The 24,190-nt window shown below is 34.1% G+C and overlaps 1 protein-coding gene across 1 annotated transcript in view; it reads left to right on the forward strand.

Moving 5' to 3' along the window:
- Nucleotides 1-511: 511 nt before the first annotated feature.
- MS3_00010501 (uncharacterized protein) overlaps nucleotides 512-24,190 on the forward strand; it is a gene marked incomplete at both ends in the record, with an annotated part of 137,077 nt that continues 113,398 nt past the window's right edge. The window contains 9 exons of the mRNA XM_051218877.1: nucleotides 512-572; nucleotides 5,671-5,732; nucleotides 7,249-7,344; nucleotides 11,957-12,040; nucleotides 13,618-13,710; nucleotides 17,293-17,408; nucleotides 19,352-19,372; nucleotides 21,361-21,557; nucleotides 22,271-22,368. Of these exons, the coding sequence (XP_051072574.1) occupies nucleotides 512-572; nucleotides 5,671-5,732; nucleotides 7,249-7,344; nucleotides 11,957-12,040; nucleotides 13,618-13,710; nucleotides 17,293-17,408; nucleotides 19,352-19,372; nucleotides 21,361-21,557; nucleotides 22,271-22,368 (828 nt within the window). The remainder of the gene's footprint in view (nucleotides 573-5,670; nucleotides 5,733-7,248; nucleotides 7,345-11,956; nucleotides 12,041-13,617; nucleotides 13,711-17,292; nucleotides 17,409-19,351; nucleotides 19,373-21,360; nucleotides 21,558-22,270; nucleotides 22,369-24,190) is intronic.

Below are 24,190 nucleotides of genomic sequence, written 5' to 3' on the forward strand. Positions count from 1 at the left end.
GTGTTACGTTGATCAAGTACAAATCAATTTAAACTTATTGTCCCTATACTACTCATAAATCATTTATAAGTTTTGATTTGTTTCTATTCTGTTTTACTCCATAATTTTTTTTTGTAAACGTAATCTGAGATTTATTTGATAGAATTAAATAAAAAAGAGAGAGCTAGAGAAGGAACACAGTTACTATTCTAACATAAAATTGGATTTATTTTTTTATTGTGGAATTGAATATCTGATCATAATCATTTGTCTATATATTTGAATCAGTAATAGACACTAGTTAAAGTATCTGAGTATCATCATCATCATCATCACCAGTTATAATTGGGTTATTATTATAAGTGTCTTAATAAACAAACATAGATCCTCATGCATATATCGTTATTATAGATTACAACTGAATGTAGTTTGTTCAGTGAAATGAACACATATTATTACCATTACTATTATTACGTAATTTTCCCTAATCAATATTATATGGAATATTAAACAAAAGAGTAATAAATCAATAATGGATGAGTTTGCTGAATTTTGGTCTGTTATATTAAATACTAAATTCAATATACTTCGAAGTAAGAATATTTATTTATTTTGTTGGGTATTTTTGTTTTATTAAATAATCAATAATCTTGAATCATAGTGAATATTATGTTGATCAAATATTCTTCATTTTTGAGTAGTCTTTGCCCGGATTTTCAGACTGTTGAAATCTAGTGAGCACCCAATTGCACTGAAGAGACTCAATGAGTATCTGAAGTATAGTGCAAAACTCACAGATACGAAAATCCATCTATATTTTTGCTTAAATATTCTTCATTTTTGACTATTTTATGGGGATTTTTTAACTGCTTATATTGAATAGTTCGTTGAGTTTTTGTTAAGAAATCTGATTATATTATTGTATACATATATATGATCGGAAGAATTTTGATCCGACTTTAAAGCACTAGTCATCTTATTTATTGGAACACAAAAATATAGGTACAAAGGGGCATCATATATATATAACACTTGATTTGTGTGTCGGCTATGATACTGCATGCGTGCCCAAACTGAAGTAGGTGGTTTGTTTTAGGGGGCCACTCCCCGAGACTTTGACCTAAAGGTTTGATCCATAAGGCAGTGGAGCAACTTTAGGGGATATGGTCCCGTGGTAGCCAGTGACCATTAATTGGTTTATACGCCTTTCGTTCCTTCAGTATATTGGAGCCCATATGCACTATTGGTTTGGAATCATGGTTTTTGAACTCCCCTGGGTAGACTCTCCGTATCCACCAACCCAGTTAAAGTGCCAAATATTCTCTTTTCGTCCTCTCGATTCCGTAAAGAACAGTAATGTCGTGGGAATGCGGTGAATAATACTTTCGTGGCAGTGACTATATACACGTGGCCATGTGAGAGAATTTCGAGAGAGAGAGAGAGCTGACTCTCCCCACCCTTCGTCCGTTCTAGAGCATTTGGGGACTTAAAGTTATCTTTAAGTTCACCGAAACATTGTACCACAGTAGTTCTATCAATCAGATTTTAATAATTGGGTCAAAATGTTAACAGTTGTATAGTATGTTTAACTGTATTCAACTGTGTACTTTAAAAGTTCATAGTATGTACTGAATTCGTAATGTTTAGTTGGTTTTATTTCTTTAAATAAGATAATTGTTGAATAGAATGAATGTTAAATTATATCACAAAACGGTTATCGAATCCTGATGTTTCGCTCAATTTCGTGGATTATTTGAAGTTAGACAATAACACCGTTGGATGCCGGCCAGCTCAGTGGTCTGATGGTTAAGCGCTCGAGGGCGAGACTGATAGGTCATGGGTTCGCCTCTCTCTCGAAAACATTGAAGTGATGGACGGCCGTTGCGCCTTAGTATGGAACTCCTCAGTAGTGCGCATCCACGATCTCGCTCACGGGATTCGAACCCAGAACTTTCGGGTCCTGCTTTAATTGACTCATGAACTTAACAATTAAATAAAATAAAATAAACATCTCATTATAGTACTATTCACCTCTGTGTTGGAGATGTTAAATCTTCAGAACTCACTTGGTAAATACCTCATTTTTGTAATTTTATTTTAAAAATTTGAAGCTCTTGTTTTTGCGCCAAAAGTGCTCAATTTTACTTTCATGTCGTATTTCCCACTTGGGATAATCTTAAACGCTTTTGATTCATTGTATCTTTTATTATGCTATTTTGTAACGCTTCCCAAGGACAATTTATTGCTGTATATATACGTTTGATTTGTGCGTGTTGTTATTTCTCGTGTTTCTGGCTGCTTGAGGAATATATTTCCCCGTTTCGAACTTGGACTTTTCTCTCTAGTTAACGTGTCTGGGATGCATCATAATAGCTAGTTTATTGATCTTTGGTCACAGAGTATTTGTTCCGTTCGCAGACTAGGTGAAACTCGTAATCGCTTCAAACAGCAGTTTGACATCAAGAACCTCTTTTATATATAAAAATGATATGTGTTTGGGAATAACGATAAAATATTCATGTTTATATCACTTTTAAAATAGTCCTCATTTTTTTCTTTACTATTTATTCAGATAATTTAAGGTTTTAATCAGTATGGAGATTTGTGAAGATTGTAGGATGAAACAATCATCCAGTGCTTCCAGGTTTTCTATGATGGTTTAACTTAGATCGACCTTTCATTTCAACCGTAAAAATTACTTACGTTTAACGAAGAGTTACTAAACGTCATAGATGATGAGATAGTTGTTTGCTTGACGTTTAAGATATTTATACAGTGCATATCAATGTCCATATATTAGCCTATATTGAAAAACTGTAATGATCTCACGATGCTACAATATGATTAAACTTGAATATGTAGACTACTGAACTCTGGCTTATTAGTTTAAACTCCTCCAATAGTCAATATCACAGATTAACTGAAGTTGAAAAAATCATTCCAAACTAGCGAACCCTGTACAATTTTATCTTCCTATTATGGAACTCTTCAGGGGGACAGTTGCGTGACAATACTATGGATTGATATTTATGTTCATAATCAAATAATCTTGCTCATTTAAGTATTTAATTTGAACCTTCATTCAATAGTCAATAGGGAGTTATTCCAAAGATAGAAAATTTACCAACAAGACTTTTGAACATAAGTTAGGTAAAAGCCAGCACATTAAAAGTTAATTTATCTGTTATACGGTCGTGTTTCGATTGAACGCTGTATTAAAAACTGACTGAGATGGTGATGTTGTTAATAAAGATTTCATTAAAATATTTTTTAGAAGTCAGTGATACACTCATTAATAGCCAAGTTTTGAATGAAGTTGTACATTTTATTATCATTATTATCATTGTGGAAGGTTTGTAACTGTGTGTAGCAAATCAATTAACAAGTGTGAAAATTCCATTTCAAAAGAAGTCATTTGGGATTCGTTCTTAATTTCCGTTACTGAATGTCTAAACTAAAGAGGATTCAGAGTAAGGTTTAAATAGTATACAGAGAGTTAATTGAAGTTTCTTTATTTTGCACGGCTACCTGTATTTACATCTCTAACTTATGCTCCGATCCTGGACAACTCTAAACCTCATTCAGAAACGTACAATAGTCGATCACTGTCAAGTGTTAAAGTATCTGATCGTCAGTTATAATTGGGTTGTTATAAGTGTCTCAATGAACAAACATAGATCGATGCATTTGTCATTAAGCTATACTTTATTTTTAAGGACTAGTTATACTATCTAAGTCGTCAACCAGAAATTGATAAATTAAGATCTAAGCTTACAACTTAGTTATCCAGAAGTTTATTCATTGTGATGTAACTGTACACTGAAAACAGGAGAACAATTTCTCAATGAAAAAAGAACACATCTCCACGTTATCTCTTATTACAAGGTTAAATGACCTAATTTCAAGCCTCACATGGCCATGAGTATATAGCCTCGTCCAGGGAAGTCCTACTCATTGCCTTCTCGCGGTGGGGGTATTGTTTACGAAATTGAGAGAAAAAAAGCGAATTTTCAGTGCTTTAACCGGGTTGATGGACATGGAGAGTCCACCTAGGGAAGTTGGAAAACCCTGATTCCAAACCAATGGTGCACATGGACTCCAGTATCCTAAAGGAACAAATGGAGTATGAACCAATCGTTGGTCACCGGATACCATGGGAATGCACCTCTTTACGTTGCTCCACTGCCATGTGGATCAGACCTTCAGGCCGAAGGCTCCGAGTGTATCTCTCTAAGAAAACAACCTGTTTCGGTTTGGGCACTTGTGCAGTATCACAGCCTTCACACATATCAAATGAGATCTGTGTGGCGCATATATATTTGGTGCCTCATTGTACCAATATCTATGTGTTAAAATAAATAAATAAATAATTCATAGAATAATTCATGGTCATATCATCAACTGATTTATTTTGAATATAACCAAAACAATAATCAAAGCAGAATAATATGAATTCATTTTATTTTATGACTTTTCATCAACTGCATACAACCACATTCGTATTGAAGTGTAACATTGAGTTATGACTTAGTATGGAGTAATCGTCACTGATGACGGAACAAATTCGAATAACAAAGGTTATCAATAATTACTATATATATATATATATATATATATATATATATATATATATATATATATTCGGAGGAGCAAGTTAAAAGATTTAGAGGAGATGAAGCAGTACATGGTAACATGATGAATTGTATGATGATTATAAAAGATTTGAAGAGCTTACATAAGTTTAAAAATTGGGTGAGAAAAATTATTAGAATAGGGAATTTGTAGAGATTATATAATTTTCAAAGTGTAAATCATGAGCCAATCTTTGCTAGATCCCTACTGAAAACCTAGAAGCACTGGGCTGACGTTTCTTCATAGTGTAAAACTCTTCAACAGTATATATATATATATATATATCTACGACCGAAACCGTTTTTCGAGCTCAAGACCTTCAGTCTTGTGCATGAACACTTAACGTTCATATACAACGGTGTTAATGACTAACTCCAATCAATTCACTTTATTACACAGTTTTTATCTATTATTTACAGTAAATAAATGTCTCATACCCGACATATATAGAACTCCACTTGTCACCTACTTACTTACTTATTTACGCCTGTTACTCCTCGTGAAGGAGCATAGGCCGCTCACCAGCATTCTCCATCCAACCCTGTCCTGGGCAATCATTTTTAGCTCCTTCCAGTTCCTATTCATCCTTTTCATAACTGCTTCTATTTCCCGACCTAATGTGTTCTTTGGCCTTCCTCTTTTACGCTTCCCTTCAGGATTCCAAGTTAGCACTCGCCTCGTGATGCAGTTTGACAATTTGCGTAGTGTATGTCCTATACATTTCCATCGTCTATTCCTAATTTCCTCTCCAGCTGGAAGTTGGTTTGTTTTCTCCCACAATAGGCTGTTGCTGATTGTATCCGGCTAATGGATCTTGAGTATCTTGAGTAGACAACTATTTATAAATACCTGTACCTTCTTGATGGTGGTTGTAGTAGTTCTCCAAGTTTCAGCTCCGTACAGCAGAACTAACTGTGTTGACGTTCTTATTGAATATTCTCACTATGATATTGGTTGAAAGTTCTTTTGATTTCCATATGTTGTTCAATTATAGGAATGCGGCCCCCACTTGTCACTACTCTGTTCATAATTTCTTTTATGGTTTCATTTTTACTCTAGGCGAACAAGAACGTGTACAGAAGAAAACATTTACCAATTGGTTAAACACATATTTGAGTAATGTAAGTTTATAAATAATGATCACATTTATTTTATTCATAATTATTCATAACTATCATATATACTACTGATATAAGACTGATATAAGCGTCATTGTATATGTTAGGAAATAATATCCTATATAGCTTATTGTAAAGAATTACATTGATGATTTATATTAGTGACACTCCAATTTATTATGATTTGTTTGTAGTACTCATCTATGAACGCGAAGTATACATTTTACACTTTTGTTGTATATAATATCAAATCATTATTGTATAATTGACATTCAGTGTTCCACTAGTTTGTTATGATTGTGGTATTAAACGTTATGGATAGTAGTAATGATTATTGGATAACCCCTATAATTATTTAGTTTATAGATTAAAATTCTGATTATTCGTTCTGTTATCATTCCCTATTTCTTATTATACACCATTAAAGATGTTCACGTTTATAAACATCATAATATAATATATTCTGAAAATAATAATTACAGAATTCACGCCAGTTTATAGGCATGATCAATTTGATATAAAGAGGAACATTAGGTATACAGAACAAACATGTGATAGAAGAACGTTTTAAGTATACAAGTTCAGTAATTGTTTAGGTAGTACATGTATAACAGCAATCCAATGCATCAGCCGGGAATTTATTAATATTTCTTAAATGGACAGCCTGTTGATTATGAACGGAGTAATTAAGGTCATTTCATGTGCCAAATCGGATTAATGATAATTATCTACAACTAGAGAAAGTAAAATGAAAACAGAGAGCAGCAAAGTATGTCAATGAGGTCTACCGAAATTCATGTGTCATGTGACACAGTAATATACTGTTAACGTTAGATATTGTTCAAATTAGTTAAGGTTGCTAGGGACAGTGTTACCATAAAGTGACAGCAAGTAGGTGGTTTTACTTAGGGAATGCACTAATAAAAATAGCTAAACATTTAAAGTTCCTATAATGGAACGAGATACACTTGCAGGTGCTAGAACATTCAATGCATTTTCAGAAGTGCAGTGTACATCGATGCAGCGAACATATAATGGGAGTAATTTTATCGTACGGATAGATTGTGGTAGGTTATTCCAGAGTCTAGAAAATTTACAGGTGAAGTAATTCATATCAAGAGATGATTTGGAATAATTTTGTTTCACTAGTGACAAGGAGTTACAGATATCTTAATGAGAAGTTTCTACATATTGAATCACTTGATTGGATGTAAAGGATAGTTTATTAAGTAATTTGAAGAAAAAGATAAGATTTAATTTGATTCGACTCTTCCATAAAGGGTCTAGCCCAGGTTTGTTAATCTAGAATTATAAGTTAAGGTTCCAAGAATACAAAGTGTAAATCATCTCTGTACTGATTCCAGACTTAATATGTCCTTTATCCTCGCACTACTAAGAATAAACATTCAGTATTCTAGGAGTGATCAAACACAAACTTTGTACATTAAAATATGTGATTCATTGTTATTAAGGTTTCGAGTTATCCATTCAATTATTGATGATTATAATTTCACTTTAGGCGAATCCACCATTGAAAGTTCAAGATTTATTTGAAGATATCAAGAATGGAATAGTGTTAATAAGAATTTTAGAAGTTTTATCAGGAGAGAAACTAGTAAGCGTTTTTTATATTTGATAAAGTAATATATGATTTCTTACTTTGGTTATTTTTTAATAGATCATCACTAGTAATTAAATATGGATATGAGTATAACATCATCTATGAGATGACGGAGATTTGTAGCTCAGGTGGATGATTTTGGTGGAGAACAAAACTCCGCCAACATCATCTATAAATATATTGTAGTAGAACATTCAGGATCATGTCAGGGATCAAGTATAAGCTAAATGCTAATGAAGAACTTGAATTGTTAAGTTGGTGTTGAAATAGAATGGTAATTGTAGGTTCTTTACATCTTCGGTACGTTTTGTTTTATTCATTCTTATTAATGTCAGAAGATAAAGTTCGGCCTGTATCTGAATTCATTACACCCTATATACAACTATTCAGGTTTTTCAACTTAAGAAAAGGAGATGATTGGATGTTTTGCACTGTTTGGCTTCAAATAAAGTAAAAAATCCAGTAGGATTAGTTAAACCACACAGAACCATAACTCAAAAAATCTAGTCGAAAGGCTTCTATATCACTAGTCAACACATTAAATTTATTTGAAATCATAAATCAGTCTAAGTTAGAAAGTATTGGATGGCCGTTTCGTCTCAGTGCCTATCCATGATCCTACATACAGGACTCAAACACAATTAACGGTAAATGCCAGGCAGCAAATAATGCATAGAAAACTTCAGAGGTTTTGTATGCTGGAGATTAATGCTGTTGACGCAGATTCATTTAAACACAAAGAATGATTGAGAAATCAATAGTTTTTAATAACTCCGTCAACAGGCTCTAAATTTATCCATTCGTAATTCTTCTGTTACAATAACGTAAATAAGACTTATATTTTGTGTTAAAGATAGTTAATGTTTAAATAGGTTATGGTTTAAATACGGTAATTGAACCACGGGACTGAGGTGTACTGTTCAATTTGTATAGTGCTTAAATGGTGTCTGGTTTTCTTGAAAATTAATGTAAAATTACCCTCTTGTAAAGTATATTTATAATGATAATTCATTCGAATGAAAATAGCCTGTTATTAATCAAAATCTCACTTTAAATGACATTTATCAGGTTAAGACTTTTTAAAATTATTAATCTTTTTAGGAAAGTTACTCTGTGAGATGGTGGAGAAGATTTGTAGCTCAGGTGGATGATTTTGATGAAGTTTTGTTCTCTGAGCTGGATAGTTTGCTCATGGTCAATAAGAACCAATCAATGTCGAGGTGTACAGAACAAGCTGTGAAACGCATATGGAGAAATTCGAACACTTCACTTCTATCTGAAGTTTGTGCTGATAATGTTGTTCAGAAGAACGATGAAAGCTCCACAACCAAGCCATCCAGCTCAGAGAACAAAACTCCATCAAAGTTGCTCTGTTTTAGTGTCCTATATGAAACACAAATGTTTTGAACAATTAACCTATGTTCAAGTAAATCGTAGGGTATACTTAATACAAAATTACAATATTTTACCTGTTTGAGGTAGATAACTATCTCTATATCTGACATGGATTAGCACTATTAGTCACGGCTTCACACCAGAACTGCAAGAATTCTCTCATGAACCTAGTCACTAATGAGCACATGATAATTATCAGTATGGGGTTGTGAAGACTGTTAAGTGTTTAATTGTAATCTCCACAATCCCATACTGATATATTTGCTTTGCTGAATCTTACACATAACTGTTCTTAACTTGATCAAATAAACTTTGATTGTTTAATTCAACCTGTCACATTATAAATGAATAGATGATACGAATCAATGAGAAAAGTTTATGTGATCAACATTTGTACTTTCTATAAATCAAGTTTGACAAATTCCTTTGTCGCATAAAAGAAATGAATCTTCTTCTTCTTCTTCTTCTTATTATTATTATTATTATTATTATTATTATTATTAGTCATTTGATTAACAGTTAGTTGGACATTGTGATCATTATGAATGAATGGTCTTTCAATAACAAAAGAAAATGGTAATATAATCGGATATTCATTTCAATATAAAGACACATATGATATAAATTTATAGCCATAAATTATAGGAAGATGAATCAGGTCATCAATAAAAACGTTTGATTTAAAAGAAAAAAAATATTAATGATAGATTTCTGTGAGATATGGAATGACATCAGAAGGGGTTCTGTGGATATTATAGTAATTTTGATAGTTGTGATCCACGATCGTTGATGCGCACTGATGAAGAGTCTCACAGTAGGATGATATGGTCGTCCAGTGCTTCCAGGTATTCCATGATGGTCTAGCTTGAATTGACTCATAATCTCAACTATTGCCCCCAAATGCCCTAGTACGGCCGAGAGTTGGGAGAGTCCGCTCTCCCTCTCCAAATGCTCTCACATGGCCACGCGTATATAGCCTCTGCCAGGGAAGCCCTACTCACTGCCTTCTCGTGGCAGGGGTGTTGTTTACGAACTTGAGAGGACGAAGAGCGAATGTCCGGCGCCTTAACCGGGTTGGTGTACACGGAGAGTCCATCTTCGACCTTCAGGTCGAAGGCTCCGGGTGTGGCTCCTTGGGAAAACCACCTGCTTCGGTTTTGGAACCCGTGCAGTATCACAGCCCTCACACATATCAAATGAGATCTGTGTGGCGCATATGATGCCTCATTGTACCAATATATATGTGTTAAAATAAATAAATAATCTCAACTATAAAGATATGGAATGATTTTACTAAAAGTCCTATACAAACAGAGATAGATGTATATAGTTAATCATCATCATTCTCTTCTTATTTAATTAAATATTTGACTGATGTGATTCAGTATAAACAAAATATCTTTCATGAGAAACTGGGACAACATCTATCAAATTGAAAAATATATGAATTGTTATATCTCGATGTGAATAATGGATGGTAACTGTTGGAATCTATTTCTGGACTAATACTATATGTGTATTTTTTTTATTGTATGATTGCTAAGCAGCTAACCTATGCATATTCATGTCCCTCTTATTTTAAGCTTTATTTTGATCTATAGACTACTATTATACGATTTACCGTTCTTGAGTTCTGCCCAGTCTATTAATTACAGTCTCCCACATTCACAACCACTTTTGGCTTGATCTTGTACAAGTGTTGTGTTTCTATTTGTGGTGTGAGGTGGTCTGTTTGATTTACATATAAACCCAGTATGTTTGAAATACATTATTCATATTATAGAGACTGAGATTGATGTTCTGAACTTAATAGGCAGGGCTAAGCGGGAAACAGGACCGGTAAAGACTCTAGACTGCTTGTACGGGTTTTATGAGTCATAGGGCCAGTCGACCATTCACTGTTCTCTAATTGGCGGTATAATGACTTTATGCATTAGTAGGGCACATGGCCACAAGTTATAACATGTAGTTTATATACGAAAATGTTACATTTGAAACTCTTATCACGTTCGTCTGCATTCACATTTCAGGTTATTATAAAAAATTCCCAACCAAGACAAATTTAAAGGTATATAGCATCGAACGTTAAGTGAATTATTACATACATCGAACAGTTTCTACTTCATTAAGATCATGAATTTATCTAAGTTAGATCACTATTGAAAATCTGAAAACACAATGATTCTAGATTTTCTATAGTGATCCAACTTATATCGGTTCAAGATTTTAATGAAATTCAGTAATTTCCACAACCACATATTGTGTAGGGTTTGAATGTCGTTAGTTCTTATCCATTATCAAATCTAAAAGCGAAGGCCGTGGGTTAACACAAACGTCATGAAATTTAAAGCTCCGAGTTACGGATGCTTAATGTTATGGAGTATGAAAGTAACATAAAACAAATGTAACCTTGATTTAGTATTAGTACATGAAGGAAACTATCTTCGAATGTATCGTACATTACAGAATAAAAATAACCAGGAAAAACCAGCTCTTCAGTGTAATTTGAACTAGATGTATTTTCTATATGATGACAAAGGTTAATTACTTTTCACTTCCTATTCTTAGACACTCTAGTGTAGAAATGTTTTATTGAGATGTACAATGTCTATTCTAATGCGAATCGTTTAAAACCCTTTTAATGATTTACATTGAAGAAAGAAAAACATCACTATTTATTGTCAAAAATTTGATTCAATGTTATATTGGTTAGTAGGGAACTCCTTAGCAATGCGCAATCACGATTCCACATGCAGGACCCGAATCCAGGACTGAAATGTTCCATATTAAGGACGAAACGTCCGTTCAGTGCTTCTAGGTTTCAATGGTGGTCTGGCTTACATCAACTCATGAGTTCAACTATTATAATCACTACAATCTTCAAAAACACCCATTCTTATAATTATATCGGTTAGTCAAATGGTAAGACTGGATTTTATTAATTGACTGGACAGGTAGTCCATGAAAAAGCTATCAACAACTATTAATAACAATCATTATTCTGTTTAGAAATAACTGTAAATGAAATGGATCGTCTATAAATTACTGGTTGTTTATTAGTAATGATAAAACTGGTATAGTGTTAATATACAGTGATTATATAAATCTCAATTAGCAACGTATGACATGCAAACATCCACCTGTTTTATTTTTTCGTTCCATATTGAACTTCTCCTTAATTGTGTTTTCAACTTTCTTTCTCTTTACAAAGCGTGCAGAAAGTCGGGTTCAAATGAATCGGATACATTGTCTATCAAACATTAAAACTGCATTGGAATTTTTACATTCAAGGAATGTAAGTGGAAATTCATTACAATATAGTGAACATTCAGGTTGTATCTACTTTTTTGCAAAGATTTTTTTTTAAAAAGTTGTTCATTTAACAGACGATACCATGCTAATCATCATTATATTCAGTCAGTCAGCTACAACGTTGGATCAGGCACATATATGTATCGGTTCAAGTTGCCATACCTCATTAGCACAACAAGATGAACACCAAATTCATAGAAGTAGTCACTTCAATGGTAGAAATTTATCAAAGAAAGATTGTGTATAAGGATATAGTACAGGAAGAAAAAAAATTTTATAGAAAGAAGGATACAAAGTCATTATTAATCTCACGGTTTAACGGCAGACAAAGAGTGTATATATTACTCCATTGTGATCGATCCTGAGTCATGTTACCAAGAGTCTCCAACGATTGATTTCGATAGTCACGTGGACCCCAATCACGCAGTCTGCATCTGCCAACATGGCTGTTTGCGCGTCATGGTAAACAGTGTTTAGGCATACGTAACACTTGGCCCAACCAACTCATTCGATGAAAATTCACAACTTCATCAACTGATTTGTCATCGTTCCTTAATACCCTGCGTCTAGCCTCACTATTACTCACAATAAAAATGGCTTATACAAACTAAAAACATTTTTACAAGTACTAATTAAAAATCAGAAGACACTGTCCATCTATCCTCTTATTATTCGTTAGTTATGTTTCTGATGGTGGGGTCATGAAATTACGCTTAGTCAATAAAGCTAATTTGAGTGAGAAGATATGACAGTTATAACAGATATTTCGTTGGTAATGGAGATATGATGGTGCTTGCAATTCATATATATATATATATATATATATATATATATATATATATATGTATATATATATATATGTCTGAATCAACCTAGTAAAGAACATTTAGGTGGGACTACTTTGGTGAGGCTCTTAGCCTACTTACATTATAAAGAAATCTTACTATGCCAGCCTGTGATATGATGTGATCTGTCAGGTTTCACTCGGTATACAACGTATTCTTGTTAGAGTTAAAGTGAAAAAAAAAATCAGCTGAATAACAACTATTATGGAATGTGCTAATTATCAGAGCTAGAGACACATTTGTATTTGTAACCAAATTCTTTACCACAATCGTATTATCGGTTCGCTAAATATAAACCATTTACAGTACAATGATTAAATGTTACTGTTCATCTAGAGTATTAAGAACAGCTATCCAAATAATCCTATCCGGAAATACCCAACAGTTGAGAAGTATAAAGCCAATTATAAAAACTACCGAACAGATAATTGTAATAGACTGAAGGTAAACTAATTAATTACTTGATAAGAATGACTATCATGATGTTTAGATCTTATCGATCAACCTGAAATACGGTCACTAGTTTGAGTAAGTCAACAATCACAGTGTAGTAATTTATTCGAAATCACAGTGTAGGTTATCAAAGACTACCTAGTTGGTATCAATCAAAATGAAGTATATACATTGATTTTATTCCTGTTATCTTTCTTTTGTGACTGCATAATGAACTATTTCTTTTTGAAGTTTCTTTTAATAACATATGTATCATAAATAGGTTAAATTAGTCAATGTCAATCCGACTGATATTGCTGACGGGAAACCAGCTATTGTTCTTGGTCTCATATGGGTTATTATACTATATTTCCAAGTAAGTTAACAAATTTACAATAAGATAATTTATCGATTTCGTCATTTTATTTTGCTTCTCTTCTTCTTTTACTTCAAATTTACAAAAACAAAAAAAGACTTGTAATTCTCCACCATTGATTTAGTCAGGTTTCATACAGATATGTTTTTCACTGATTGAAATCACGAGTCAATTGAGGCTAAACCACCATGGAAAACCTGGAAGCACTGGACGACCTTTTCGTCCCAGTATGGGACTCCTCAGCAGTGCGCATCCATGATCCCACCCCCCGCGAGATTCGAACCCAGGATCTATCAGTCTCGCGCCAGACGCTTAACCAACTAGACCACTGAGCCGGCACCCAACGGTGTTAATGTCCAACTTCAACCAATCCACGAAGTTGCGCCACCATATACCATTGTCTTCAATGAGTTCCTATCTCATAACAGACCTAGTTGAACTCCACTGGTAACGACTTCACACTAGAACTTCAGGAGTATCTCTTGAAGTCAGTCACTAGCGAGCAGATGATTATTATCAGAAGGGGTTTTGTGGAGATTTTTAGAAATTTCACCATTGGATGCCGGCCCAGTGGTCTAGTTGGTTAAGCGCCTGATGCGAGACTGATTGGTCCTGGGTTCGAATCTCGCGGGGTGCGGGATCGTGGATGCGCACTGCTGAGGAGTCCCATACTAGGGCGAAACGTCCGTCCAGTGCTTCCAGGTTTTCCATGGTGGTTTAGCCTCAATTGACTCATGATTTCAATCTGTGAAATTTCTAAAATCTCCACAAAACCCCTTCAGATATGTTTTTACTTGACATTCATATCATGACTAGGTAGAATAAATTTTCGTTAAGCTGTAATTATGTTTTCGTTCAAGTAATCAATATTAAGCTGAATACACTAGGCAACTAGTCAGAATCAATATTTTATTGAATTTAACAAACATTCACTGAAATCTGAGGAACATTTAATGATGCGGGATCTGACTCCAGTGATTGTTGTCAAACTGTACATCCTGGCTATCCTCGTTTATAATTATCTTCTTAGATCTTATAGTGAATAACGGAATTAAATAAGTCAAATACAAGAATAAAGTTTTGAATCTATACATTTTGTACACTCGTTGTTCGGAACAAACAATCAGGGAATCGCAGCGAATGAAGCGAAGAAAGCGAAGAAAAGGGAGCGAAGCGAAATAATGCGCAGTGGAGAAAGCGTGTGAACCAACTCCATTTAATCAAGCGTTAATCAATATTTATAGTCACACAAAAATAAGCTACAGACATGTGAAGAATAGGATAAGCAATGTACACACATACGCTCATATAAAAACAGTCAATGTTGATAAGTGAATAATTAACAAGATTAAAACATGACTCAAGAAGAATGGATAAATTGGCCTATCCACAAGCTAGAATAAGTTATGTGGGGTTAACATGGTAACTGACACTACAAACATATGTCAAAATAATTATCAGTAATTAGAGTATTTGAATGTGTATTTGGTTTATTAAGTAATTTATTCCGTTTAAAAATCTTTGAGTGTAACAGATAGTTCCGTACAAACATTTACAAAATGCCTTGTTAGTCCTCTGATTCTCTTTTTTTTATTTTTCAAGTATCTGAGATCGTATTGTGTAAAGAATATTCAGCAAGACTATAATTTATGGACAAACCAATCAGGTATAAGATAACAGTTTTCGGATTTTGGCGCGGAATTCACTCATCCATTTGGTTAAATAGAGTTTTAACATTATAGCTGACGTCAGTTCGTGATGAAAACCCTAAATCTAATCTCTAACCTTAAGTTCTAATTCCTCAAACAGGTTCATAACCCTCATTGGGTCCTGGTTATGAGGTGAACACTCTTAAGACCCCTTTAGCATCGCTCAAAGATCGTCCATAGTCCATAGTCTCACCGAACATTCAATTATTCATTTACTGATCATCTAGCTCTGGCCTTTCTTATTACTTAAATATTTAAAATCATCAATAAATTGGCCTTTAAATCACATTTCTTAGGTATCGTATAAAGTTTTAATAACTTAAAGAAACTAAAATTAATAGCCGTCCAATTGGTCATTGTAAAAGATACATTCAAGTTAAAATAAGTTAGATATGTAATTTAAATTCAGACTCATAATATTTAGCAAACAGAAATTCCTGTGAGTTACTGTTAACATATAAGTGTTGTAGCTATTCTATTTGAATGGTTTTTGAAAACAAAATTTTTTGATTGAGATCATGAACCGATTGAGGTTAGACCACCATTGAAAATCTGGAAATACTGGATGGCCGTTTCGTTCTATCGTGGGACTCCTCACCAGTGCGCATCCATGATCTCGCTCGCGGGATTCGAGCCCAGGGCCTTCAGTTTCGGAGTTCTGGTGAGAAGCCGTGACCAGTGGAGCTAATCCGTGTCGGGTAGAAACAGGTGTCTACCTCAGTACAATGGAAGATGGTGGCGCTATTTCGTGGATTGGTTGAGGTTAGACATTAACACCATTGGATGCCGGCTCAGTAGTCCAGTAGGTTAAGTGTTCGCTCGCGAGACTGAGGGCCCCGGGTTCGAACCCCGCGAGCGTAATCGTGGGTGCGCACTGCTGAGGAGTCCCACAATCGGACGAAACGGCCGTCCAGTGCTTCCAGATTTTCAATGGTGGTCTAGCATCAGTTGGTTCATGATCTCAATCAAAAACTTAACAATCTCTACAACCCCTAAACTGATAAACAAAATTTTATTAAAACTGTCGTATTGGAAAAGCATATCCTGATAATTGGAACTATTCTACTGATGGCTAATAGAAACTAGTCGAGTTATGCTTAAGATACCTATCATCAGTAATAATATATGTTTGTTGTGCAAGAATGTAGATTGGTTTAAGTAGGTAATTTTAGTTGTTTGAATCTTAATCAACGGTTGCAAGGAATGCCCTCAATATGAGGTATAAAATTACTAGAAGAGGTTATTGGGAAGATTAATACTCAGATGAAGCAGTCTTTTAATGCTTCCTGATTTTTAATGACTGTCTAACAACAGTCTATATGTGGTAAAAACTATCTTACCGTAACAAACATCAAAATCTATTATGCGTTTACATATCATATATTTAAGACATAATGTATTTGAATCGTAACCAGTTAAATTCTTTTTGCCTGCTATAACTGTGCAACAACAAAATATATCTAATTGATATCATCAACCTATCACTATTAGAGCACCATTCAAAATCTGGAAACACTGGACGGTCGCTTTGACCTAATATGGGACTTCTCAGCAGAGTGCATCCACGATCCCACACGAGAAACTGAAACATAGGATTTTCAGTCTAACACGCAAACGCTCAACCTCACGACCATGTGCAGGACTTGAAGGCGTTGATTTGAGTCCTGCATGAGGGATCGTGAGTGTGCACTTCTGAGGAGTCCCACACTAGCACCAAACGACCGTGATGTTCTCCCAAGTTTTCAATGGTGGACTACTATTTATCGGTTTATGATCTCAATTAAAACTCAACGATCTGTACAACTCTATACTAATGAAAAATATATCTAATTAAAATTTATTGTCAATTTTCACATGCTTTGCTTATATTAAGATTGAGGAACAAGAAGAGTTACTATTGAAAATTTTGGATCTTCCACCTGGCTCACTTAAAGCAAGAGGTTCAGCTAAACGTGCTCTACAAACCTGGGTTCAAGAAATTTTCGCTGGGTAGGTTTTGATGAAACGTTTAAGATCCTTATTAAGAATGATTTTCTTTCAAAATTATAAAACTTTCATATTGAATTTTCAGATTTGATGCAAAAAGATAGACAGTTAGATGAAGTCTGATACAGGGAAGAAATCAAGTGCTTACAGAAAACCTAAAAAATAAATCAAACTATTTCTGAATACATTAATTTTTTGAGTTTGATTCACAATAATCAGTTGTACACTATCAGACTGATCAGTGAGGGCACTTAGAATGTTAAGGGAACTGATGCTTCTTGAGAGATTCGAAAGTGTTTCGGATTCTGAGATATTACAATTGAGCCATTCAAGCGGCGACTAACCCCCGATAAGATTGAGTTATATATATATATTTAAATGATCCCTGAGGGTTGAACTTGTCAAGTGTGTCTAGTTCTTTTGTATCTTTCGAATTATACTGATTGCTATACAATATATATACTGATTTCAACAGTTCGTGTACATAACAATCGTGGCAATTAAAATAGACTGCCTTCTTGTGATTTTGGTGATTATCTACCAAATCATAACTGTGCTATCTGTATGCAATAACAGACAAAATTTTGTTGTTATAGAATGCATTGTCTTAAATGATATGCAAATCCTAATAACAGATTTCTGTTTCTCGATGATATTTAATTCTGGTTTTGAAAAATCTGTATATTTTTGTGAGACCAGCTAGTATGTTTATCAAAGAGCCTGTGTTTTATTACTGATAATCTCATTTACTTACTTACTTTACTTACGCCTGTTACTCCTTGGGAAGAAGCATAAGCCGCTCACGAGCATTCTCCATCCAACCCTATCCTGGGCAATCCTGTCCAGCTCCTTCCGGTTGTTGTTCATCTTCTTCATATCTGCTATTTCCCGACCTAATGTGTTCTTTGACCTTCCTTTTTTACGCTTCCCTTCAGGATTCCAAGTTAGCACTCGCCTCGTGATGCAGTTTGATGATTTGCGTAATGTATGTCCTATCCATTTCCATCGTCTTTTCCTAATTTCCTATTCAACTGGAAGCTGGTTTGTTTTCTCCCAGAGAAGGCTGTTACTGATTGTATCCGGCTAATGGATCTTGAGTATCTTGAGTAGACAACTATTTATAAATACTTGCACCTTCTTGATGGTGGTTGTGGTAGCTCTGGAAGTTTCAGCACCGTACAGTGGGACTGACTGTGTTGACGTTCATATTGAAGATTGTGACTTTGATATTGGTTGACAGACAGTTGTTTTGAGTTCCATATGTTGTTCAATTGTAGTAATGCAGCCCTTGACTTGCCAGTCCTCTCTTTTACATCTGCATCTGAATCTCCTTGTTCGTCTATAATACTTCCCAGGTACGTGGGGGATTCTTCATCTTCCAGAGTTTCTCCATCAAGTGTGATTGGATTAATGTTCTGCATGTTATACTTGAGGATCTTGGTTTTCCCCTTATGTGTGTTGAGGCTTACTGATGTAGAGACTGCTGTTACATTGGCTGACTTTAACTTCATTTGTTCATGTGTATGCTATAGGAGGGCTAGATCATCTGAGAAGTTCAAATCGTCTAATTGGTTCTGAGCTGTTCATTGTATTCCGTGTTTTCCCTCAGATGTTGAGGTCTTCATAGTCGAGTCGATCACTAGAAGAAAGACGAAGGGGAACAGTAGACAGCCTTATCTGACTCCGGTGTTAATCTCATGTGAACTATTAATTATTGTAACTCATTTGCCAAGTAAAAGTTTAATTATTTAACTTTGAGCTACATATCTTTTCAATGAATGCTAATGATACTACATCGACACTTAGGCTAAAGTAGGTGAAATGGAGTTTAAATATCAACTGAAGCATAATTGAAAGTAACATATACATACATATTGGGTGAAAATTGTAAATCCTCTTGAAAGATTGTAAATTTTACTTCTCTCAATATTTACCACTTTTTTTAGTTCTTTCAGAAGAAAAGGATTGTGAGTATGAAGCACTATATTCTTTGTTCTTTGAGTGTGTTAATTTTCTACTATTTAAAATGAACACTATTTGCTTATGATTCACATGGTTTTATTGCACAATCAACAGGGTAAAGAAAATATGCTGACTGTAATTTTTATTTTACAGAAAATGGAAAAAATGAATGATTGTAAACTACACAGAATCTATAGTTGTTTTATTTATTTGAACACATGAATATTAGTACAAAGGGGCGTCGAATACATATGCACCATATAAGTCACTTGATTTGTGTAAGGGCTGTGATACTGCCCGGGTGTCCAGACTGAAGCAGATGGTTTTCTTAGGGGGCCATACCCAGAGTCTTCGATCTAAAGGTCTGATCCACAAGGCAGTGGAGCAACGTAAGGAGATACAGTCCCATGGTAGCCGGTGACCAATAGTTGTTTCATACGCCATTTGTTCTTTCAGGATACTGGAACCCATGTGTACCGTTGGTTTGAAATCATGGTTTACCAACTCCCACAGGTAGACGTTCCGTGTCCACCAACCAGGTTAAATCACCGGACATTCGCTTTTCGTCCCGTCAATTTCGTAAATAACAGTAGTGCCTTGAGAAGGCAGTGAGTAGTACTTTTGTGGCAGTGACTATTTACGCGTGGTTATGGGAGAGCATTCGCAGAAGGAGGACTAACTCTCCTCATCCTTTGGCCGTACCAGGGCATTTGGGGGCTTAGATCAAATTGTTTTTTTTAAATAAATTTTTGGATTACACTATTTGTGAAAATAAATAAATAACACAGGGGATCGTTTTTCTGTGTTTTACACCTTCATGTTTTACGTTTTAAAATTTTTATCACCACAACTACATGATATAACTATCTAGAATTACCCATAATTGGTGTATAAGGTAATCAGAAACTTTATATCTAAAACAATGATTATGTACTCCATATTGAACAGTTTCGAAATAGATTTGCAAGGATCTAATGAGATATTATGACATGTGTAATATAAATAGATCATAGGTTAAATGTATCAATGACAATGGGTGTGAATCCAATTGTACTATAAATAAACTGTCATTAGAAGTGTACGCACTTAAATTTTAAATCAATACTTTCAAGATATTGTCTACGTTGTGAGATCTAAAGTTTATAGATATGATAGAATAGGGATTGGTTAATGTTTGTTACTAACAGGTTCGAGAAATACACTGAAATGCTTGAGAGATTTTGATAGGACCATATTATTATTATTATTATTATTATTATTATTATTATTATTATTATTATTATTATTATTACAGGATCTCTTTAGAATCTCCATTAGTATCTTCCTTACTCCTCTAGATAAAAAAAAACTTGATTAGCTTATGAGACAGTAACCATAATTCAGATTTCAAAAATTCGTCATTGAGTTCAATGTATATTTAAATATGTATTTTAGGCATAGATGGTAAGAATTCATAGTTCATTAATGGTCACTTCTGGTACAACAACAAGTGTGACTAAGTAAAATTTTCCAATATATTGATTGTATTCATTTTCCTTTATTTAGGTTTAAAGGTGACAACGTTTTAAGAAACAATATGGGAAATTCATTTGTTATTTGTAAATCAAGTTAGAGACTAAGGATTTGATAGTTGTGTAATGAATGAGAACATAGATGGAGACTATCGAATATACTTAAACTTCATTGGGTTTTTTTATCGTTTCCACACCAATCATTCTTTGTTCTCGGTTCTCTTTTCTTTAATCTTTTTAAGCTTCTGATGCCAGGTATTTCATTTTCGATTAATGATACATACTACTTATATCTGTCGACAACTATGTGGCATACATCATAGTTGGATTTATGGAGTAGTACATTTTAGAACATGATAATATATTAGGCATTCATTAATTATTGATAATGTTTTATATAATTTATTGTTAGTCTACGTTTACAGATTATAATCTGACGTTTCTATTATGTTATCATATCTTATGTAACCATGTATATTTAGAAAATACGATGTTCAAATTCGTGATTTTGGTCCAAGTTGGCGTGATGGTATAGCATTCAATGCTATGGTACATAATATTGATTCCAGTCTTATTGAAATGGACAAAGTAAAGACTAGAACATCAAAAGAAAATTTAGAACATGCATTTACTCAAGCTGAAAAACATTTGGGTATACCAAGACTATTAGATCCTGAAGGTTAGTGTTTCAATTGATTTGAATGAAAAAGAAATTCAATGAACACAATGAAAGTCATTATAAACAGTAATAATGTAACTCCATCTTACCTCAATGAACATATTTAGAGCAATTTCATTTATTGTCATAAATATGATTAAGGTAGATAGTAGACAGAATGCGTATAGAAACTATTTGCATTGCTTTTTACATTCTTTAATAATAACAAAGTTGAAAAAGAACGAGTCATTGTTATCTTATACTAGATGAATTCATTGCAGATGAACTTCATTTGAGATATCAATAAAAGCCATGAAGCACTGGACAGTTGTTTCATCTTAGGATGCGTCACCCAAACAAAGCGTATCTATGTCTTCACTAGGAGTAGAACTTATGATATCCTGATATCATGATAAACATTTTTCTGGTTAGCGTTTTTCAGCGAGTTAGTTTTCTACGGGATGGGGTTGCTAACCACATGCCCGACCCTCCTCCTTTATCCGGGCTTGAGACCAGCAGTAGCCCCGGAGGCACTTCAGGCGGAACATTTAAACATTAGATCCATCGGGTAGGGATTCAAATGTCAAATTCCTGATCTAATCAATTTATATAAGCTTATTTTACATACATTTACTGCTTAGCTATCATAAACTCCGGACATTCTGATAAATCTGTATAAAATCAAATGAAATTTTGTATTTCATATACTGAATAATAGTTTCGATTAATTTTAGATGTCGATGTTGATAGACCAGATGAAAAGTCAATTGTAACATATGTTGCTCAATTTTTCAAAGCTTATCCGGATGCAGGAAGACGAAGACCTGATTCAGTAAGTAATATTTACTTATCAGTGTGGAGTTGTGAAGATTGTTAAGTTTTTCAATGAGATTATGAATCGATGAATGTTAGACTACTATTGAAAACTTGAAAGAACTGAACCTATTATAGGACTCCATAGGAGTGTGCATCCACGATCCCACATACAGGACTCGAACCCAAGATCTTCGTTCTCGGGTGCGAACACCTAATCGAAGGTTCTGGGTCCGAATGTTATAAAAGTGTGAGGAAAAGTAAATGTACTTTTTATAACAACCTAACTCTCAGTTAGCATGAGAAGCTGAAAGAGAACAATGAAGAATAATGAGTAAAATCTAACTAATTAGTAAACAAATTTCGCAATGTTAATTGTTTTGTGATTATTAACAAGCTATAAAATGAATCAGTCTAAGTGGGTAATTTTCTCCTGAATATGTAGTAAACAAATCAGCTGAATATTCATCTTGAATCAAAGGAAATATGGAGTGTCTTTCAATAAAGAGCTATCTTTTTTGACGAACTGAAAAAGAGAGCTGAGCAGTTTCGTCATGTATGTGAATCTAGTGTGATTATCGACATGACTTACTTACTTACTTATGCCTGTTAATCCTAATGGAGCATAAACCACCAAACAGCATTCTCCAACCCACTCTGTCCTGGGCCTTCTTTTCTTGCCCTATCCAATTGTTGTTCATTCTTCTCATGTCCGTCTTCATTTCCCAAAGTAATGTGTTTTTTGGTATTTCTTTTCTCCTTTGGCATTAAGGATTCCATGTGAGGGCTTGTCTTGTGATGAAGTTTGGTGCTTTCCTCAATATATATCCTATCCACTTCTTGCGATTCTTCCTGATTTCTTCCACCGCTGGGATCTGGTTTGTTTTCTCCCACAGTGCGTTGTTAATGATAGTGTCTGTCCAACGGATCCGAAGTGTTTCGCCTAGACAACTGTTAATAAACACTTGTATCTTCTCGATGATAGTTTGCGTAGTTCTCCAACTTTCCACCTCATACAGTAGAACTGTCTTGACATTTGTATTGATAATTCTGAATTTGGTGTCAGTTGATAGATGTTTTGAGTTCCAGATGTTCTTCAGTAGTAGATATGCTTCTCTTGCTTTGCCGACCCGTGCCTTCACATCTGCATCAGATCCACCGTGTTCATCAATGATGCTGCCCAAATATGTAAAGGTTTTTTAATCTTCCAAATCTTTTCCGTCAATTGTGATTGGATTGATGCATGTTGTGTTGTTTCGGAGAATCTTACTTTTCCCTTTGTGTATATGATTATCGACATGTTATTGACTAAATAAGGTATCAAGATAAAACCTTCATTAACAGTAATATGACTTACATTTTGAAAGAGATGTTAATAATGGTCAATAGTACATCCCCTACTGGATTAAACTGAATAAAGAACTGGATTCTTATGGAAAGCCTCAAATGAAATATAATCAATTTAATTTACATAAGCAGTCAAGATAAATCATCTAGTATCGTCATAAGTTTAATGTGATCTTTACTTCATTGTCATATTACATACATACAGTGATTGATTCTGCGAATAGTGTGAATGGTTTTAAGTCAACAAGTATTGTCTAATAGGTTGATCGGTCGTATACGTGAAATGACCCAATGAAGTCAAGTTCTCGAACGTCTGTGTACTATTTACTATCTATTAAACTAATAGGCAATTATCCTTATTTATAAACTTGGATAAAGAAAGATTAAGTATTATAACAGAATGATATGAATTCTCCTCGGTTGATTACAAGATAAAATGACTGTATCAATCAATTAAGTGTAACATCATTACATACTTTGTCACAGGAACGTCT

The sequence above is a fragment of the Schistosoma haematobium genome, chromosome ZW (assembly GCF_000699445.3).
Source record: "Schistosoma haematobium chromosome ZW, whole genome shotgun sequence".
Lineage (NCBI taxonomy): Eukaryota > Metazoa > Platyhelminthes > Trematoda > Strigeidida > Schistosomatidae > Schistosoma > Schistosoma haematobium.